The sequence below is a fragment of the Genypterus blacodes genome, unplaced genomic scaffold, assembly GCF_046128005.1.
Source record: "Genypterus blacodes isolate CSIRO-AG114 ecotype Tasmania unplaced genomic scaffold, CSIRO-AGI_Gbla_v1 ptg000061l_1, whole genome shotgun sequence".
NCBI lineage: Eukaryota > Metazoa > Chordata > Actinopteri > Ophidiiformes > Ophidiidae > Genypterus > Genypterus blacodes.
In genome coordinates, this window is record NW_027466873.1 from 1,645,727 (window position 1) to 1,651,406 (window position 5,680).

The following is a 5,680-nucleotide window of genomic DNA, read 5'->3' on the forward strand; positions in this document are numbered from 1 at the left end:
GACTGAATTCTTCTGGCTATAAGAAGTCTACTAATAAATCTAAACTATACGCATATACTTTTAATGTTTGTTTTTATTATTTGTTTTGGTGAATTTGCAAACATTTCAGAATTTCTCAAAATGAAACATCATAGTTTTCACTGAGTTAGTAGATTTAGTGCAGTATTGATTTGAGCTAAAGATATTACATGACGTTCTTCACGTGTAATTACATTTTAACGCACTATTGTAAACATGGCATGACTTATACAGGTTATAAACAGGATCATACATGATGTCTTCACCAAAATGCTACTGAGCTGTCGTCTAAAGATCTCATGTTTCCTTCAAACACATTCTCCTCTTTCACTTTCCTGTTACCTACAACAAATGACACATTAGTAGTTAGTAACTAAGATCCAAATGATGGATCTGTTTGATTTGATTTGTCTATTGAAACCTTAAAAATCAAGTTTTTAAGAACTGCTATGCTGAGAGTATAAAAACTCAGTAATGTTGTTCTACCCCCTTTTAGTTAATCAATTTGATTAAAAAATGTATTGTTTTGATTTGATTTTAAAAATCGTTTTTAGTTTTAGCAGCATCCTCATCGTCCAAACTTCTTAGACAAAGTGCAGCAAAAGTTGCATATCTTACTAAATGTGTGTTTCTGCATGTGTTGAGATAAGTTTTTATGAAATGTTTCAGGATAGAACAAACAACCACAGAATTAGCATTAGCCGCTGGATTGCAGTCTAATTTGGAGCATTCTGCCAAAAATCAATGATAATAACCAATATATGAGCCGGATAAAAAGATTCAGTGGTAAACAGCTGAAAAGCAATAAGAACAGTTAAGTAAACAGAAGGATGAGAAAATAAATACAAATGGTGCTGGGAAGGATGTGATTTGTTGCACTTTGACCTCATTGTCAGAACGCCACCAAGGGGGGCCGTTGTCAAGTGAGGTCGTGAAACGATGCTCAAGCTTGTGAAGAGATGATACTAGATAGCTGAGATTGTCAGTGAAGATTCAAATGATTGTGGATGGCTGCACTAACCATGCAAGGTCAGTTTCTCTCTAAAAGTAGTAATTGCTGTATGCAGTGGATTTGATCAGATCTTGTCAAGCAGAAGGCAGGGTGTATAAAAAGTAATCACCTAGATTTCACTGAAAAAGTATTTTATTTACTTAGCAGTGAGGAAACAATGAAACAAAAACATACACATCACATCTATCCTTTTGGCATAAAAACCCATGTTATTGTCAGTTACACAGCCTCAACAGTATTAGGGATGCAGTGGCACAGCTGTACATGTAGGGGGCAGCATGGAACACTAACCTAACCAACTCCAGTCAAACTTTTGAACTTTCAAATTCCAGTCCAGCTGTGAAATACATCCCACTAAGTATGGAGTGTCTCCTTAAATGTGTATGAACTGTGTGTGTGTGTGTGTGTGCGTGTGTGTGTTTCGAGGGACATGCATAACTGCTGAGAAGACAAAAATAAAACAGAACCATGGTCAACATCAGTAGTGGTTTTCTTCATTTGATCATTCATAGATTTGTTTGTTTTTGCACTTCAGGTCATTTCTTGTTGGATTATTTATTGATCTGTTTCTGAGCCTTTCTTCCCCCTCTTGTTTCCCTGCCAATCAGAAAAGACCAGAACAAACAAGTGTGAGACAGTGTGTTTTTATTGAAGCTGCCTGGCACACTAAACACACACCTACCGTATAGAACGACAGATAATGACAAATAAATAAAAAACAAGATGGTTTTATTGAACATAGACCAATAATACTTCTGATATTCCTCTTTATTTTTCTACTCTATATTCATACTTTCCCTGTCCTATGTAGCCTCACACACACATAGGCTTCTCATCTCATTCCTACACCTAAACTGTGACCAGACAAAGAACAGATCCAAGTAAAGTCCAGTTATTAACGTTAACATTCCTGCACACACTAGTCATAGGTAAAGGAGTGACTGATCATTTGTTTCCTCACCTGATGTTTTGGCTGTTCCGTCTGCAGACCTTTCACTTTAGACTTTTCTTGTTCAAGTGCAGCATGTAGTAATGTTACCTACAGGGAAAAAACGGTTATTCAGTCGGAGCCCGATGGGACGCGCACGCACACGCACACACACACACACACACACACACACACACACCTGTGATGACAGCTCTTCTTTGATGTGTAGCAGTTCTTCTACCTGTAGAAGGATTTCCGCTTTATCTTTCACTGAGGGAGACATGACACACACACATGAACACATCAGCTTCACATCACCACACACACGCTGACTGACTTCATGTTGGACATGTTGGCAAACTCACTCTCTCCTTGTTGGAGCATCTTAAGCAGCTGAGCATTTCTTGCTTTCACTTCTTTGTATTTCACCTGCAGAGTGAATCACAACAGGAAGAGCAGAGGTCAATATCTTTTTTGAAGCATTGATGATGTCGTCAATATTGACATAACCGCCAGGACACTAGAGTGACACCCAGAAGGATGGGGGTGATGACAGAATTGTGTGGCAGAAGTCACAGTTGAGCCCTCCGGTGACATCATGACGTCAGTTTTAGCTTGGTGACATCATTGTTGTGTTTGATGATGCCACTGTGGTCTATAACCAAGTTTAACCACCAGGGTAGAACGTCCACTTATTATGCTACTTGTTATGCCTGCTGACCTCCCACTCTGAGATGGTTTTCTTGAGCTTATCGATCTGCTGGTCTTTCTTCTCCAGCTCGTACTTCAGCTGCTCTGCTCGCGGGTCCTGACAGGAGGGAACGGCAGAGAATGGAAGAGAACAAGTCAGTCGTATAGCCTGAAGTCTGCTTCAGTTTGGGGGTCACAGTCTTGGTGTTGTGTCGCCTTGTTTGTGTCTGGGAGCACACGCCTCACCGGTTCGTGCTCTGTGGAGGTGTTGACTTCTTGCCCCTGGTTGGTGGCATACTGCTCGCGTCTTCTCTCTCGCTGAACGATCTGACTGACGTCGTCCTCCACCTTATTGAAAAAACGCTCCTCCAGTCCCGCCCCTATTGCTACATTAGCCACACGGGGCTCCTGAATGGGGTCACGTGAGAGGTGAGGGGTCAGTGTTTCAGTAGTGGCGTAACACATCACACATGACAGCGTTTATTCCAAAAAGCATGTTGCTCACCTCTTTCTCCTGTTTCTTACTCACAAGTTCTGGAGAGAGAGAGAAAGTATAAGGAGTCAATAGAACTTCAACGGGTGATCAAAGGTATGGATCCAGTCTTTCGCCCTACACAGCGCCACACAGGAGTCATTTCTTGTAAAGTCTCTCACCTGTACTGCCTTCAGCCTGGAAGTCTTGTAGGGAAACAGTCTTTTTTTCTTTCCCCTGTTGGTTCTTCTTCTTCTCTTTCTTCCCTCCTCCTTCTTTCACTACTCTTGATTTAGGCGAGGACGTGTGGTTGCTGTTCTGCTTAAGGAGAAAGGTCTTATTTCACTAACTAGTAATTGCAGATTCAATCTTCAACAATAGCTGCCCTAGAATGCTATGGTAGTGTAACTTGGAAAGCCACTGTCTGAACCTTTTCTATTAGGATTAGTCCGTATAAGGACATCCATGTGCATTGTGTGTGTGTGTGTGTGTGTGTGTGTGTGTGTGTGTGTGTGTGTGTGTGTGTGTGTGTTATACCCGTTTCTGTTCGAATTCCAGTTTACTCAGAATCAAGGCCTTCTCCAGGTCTGCTTCATACAGCTCACTGGTTATCTGCAGGGGGATTGAAACAGCGGTGACTCAGAGCACGGCTCCATGTAACAGATCAATGATGGACGATACGCTGCACTCCTTTTATTTGCTCTTTTCCGGTTGTCCGGCTCAATCATTTCCCACCATTCACATCTGAACTTCTCTATTGAAAGCCGCCAGGAGTCACGCGCCTGCCTGGAGCCGATGGGAGTCATGGAAACAGAGCGGTTTGTCACCCTGTGCGCGGCGTCACCGAGTGGCTGTTTCCACTTACCTGCTCGTCCCTCTGCTTCCACTGCTGCCACCCCTCTGCCTGTGTGCCAGGGTCTCCCGGTGAGGGACTGAGGAGATCACTGGCTATCCCCTGCAGTGTCATATTAGGAGGTGGGGCACATGACTTCTGTGGAATCTTCTTGAAAGCCAAACTTCGTAACTGAAAGAAAAGAGAGAAAGAGGAGTTTAAACTGAATCCCGACTTCGTCAAGAGCAGACGGCAGTACTGAGCAATCAAATGTCACTATTCATACATTATACATCCTTCATACATAATTACATCATCATTAAGACGAGGTACTGAACAAGAACAGACAGACAGGTCCAGGGAAACTGCATTGATAAACTGTAGCAGGTCAGATGTCTTCTTCTATTAACATGGATTTGTCAGTTCAGGACGATTCGTCCAGAATATAAAAAAATTATGGAAAAGACTGTGTCTGTGAGCATGAGAGCACGCACACAAAGAGCTATCGGGACAGACAGACAGACAGGTGGAAGGAATAGTGTGTGTCTCCTGAAAACGGAACTGAGAGCAGTAAACAGCATGGTGTGTGTTCTGAGCTCAACCATCTGCAGGTTCGCTTTCGGTTGTCAGTCACCTCGTTGGCCTCAGTCTGCTGCTGTTCTTTCCTTTTCTTTTTCTTGTCTTTCTTCTTGTCGCCGCCCAGAGCCGCCTTCCCCCCGGCCCCTGCTGCCGTCTTGCCCTGCCGGCTTTTCCCGACGGGGTCCCGGCCGCCTTTAGAGGTGCTCTTCCCCGCGTCGGAGGTGTCGGAGTCCGAATCAGAGTCGATCTGCAGCAGGGCGAAGCGGGAGGCGGTGGTGGTGACGGCGATCATCGCAGAAGATGTCATGGCGAAGAAGAAAAGGAAACTGATGGCACAAGAGGAGGATCAACTGTTCAGTGGGGAGAACTTCAAGCCAACTAATGTGTAAAACAGCGAGTTGGCTGTTAGTCGCAATGTTTCCGAGCAGCCATATTTGCACTAACATTGGTGCTAAGAGTGACAAATTGTAGAGTAGGTGTTTAGAGGAATTAGAGCCGTCGCTAACAGCCGAGTGGCTCACAGTACATAGCACAGCTAGCATTACTTAGCAGTAAGTTAACCTAGCTACCCACTGCTACTTAGCCGCATATTAGCCTCCTAACAAGTGCCAAACTACGGTAGCATGACAGTTAAAATCAGATTAATGAACTCGTATCAGTCTTGCTGATTTATAACACGCGTCCACTTGAGTTTAAGGGCCGTGAGAATAAGAAAAGTTATCAAAATACTTTCACCTGTTCGTCAGGATATTGTTGGCTACCGTTCGTTGTGAGAGACACAGGCTGAGTACAGCAACTCGGTTGTGTCAAAAAGGATTTGGTCTCATAAACGCGATTCGTTATCGCCCACTGATGTGAATTGTGAAACAATTAAAACATAAAATGACAAAATCCACATTGAACACAAAAAGTTCTCTATTTATATGAAAGATATATGATTTGACCCAACATTTAACCCATAATGTTAAACAAGTAAAAACATTTAAAATACTTAGGTTTGATTTGTGTGCTATCTGTGTGTATTGATTATTCTATTCTGTATCGATCTTTTTTCTTTTTAACTTTTTGTTCTCATTTTGTCACCTGAATTGACATATTATTCCTCAACACAATTGTGTAATATGACTCTAGCAGCATTATATGGCTATT

The 5,680-nt window shown here is 42.7% G+C and overlaps 1 protein-coding gene across 2 annotated transcripts; it reads right to left on the minus strand.

The window, feature by feature from the left end:
- Positions 1–1,145: 1,145 nt before the first annotated feature.
- Positions 1,146–5,351, minus strand: gkap1 (G kinase anchoring protein 1). Of its 2 annotated transcripts, none has more exons than XM_076154327.1 (12): positions 5,267–5,351; positions 4,587–4,857; positions 3,986–4,144; positions 3,658–3,732; positions 3,303–3,441; positions 3,154–3,182; positions 2,895–3,056; positions 2,680–2,766; positions 2,324–2,387; positions 2,158–2,228; positions 1,992–2,069; positions 1,146–1,627 (listed from the first exon to the last, which is right to left on the minus strand). In XM_076154327.1, the coding sequence occupies exons 2-12, from the start codon at positions 4,836–4,838 to the stop codon at positions 1,586–1,588; spliced, it is 1,158 nt and encodes a 385-aa protein (XP_076010442.1). In that variant the 5' UTR covers positions 4,839–4,857; positions 5,267–5,351; the 3' UTR covers positions 1,146–1,585. The 2 variants fall into 2 exon arrangements, with proteins under 2 accessions (XP_076010442.1, XP_076010443.1); XM_076154328.1 differs by having other exon boundaries at positions 1,147–1,627; positions 3,303–3,438.
- Positions 5,352–5,680: the final 329 nt, after the last annotated feature.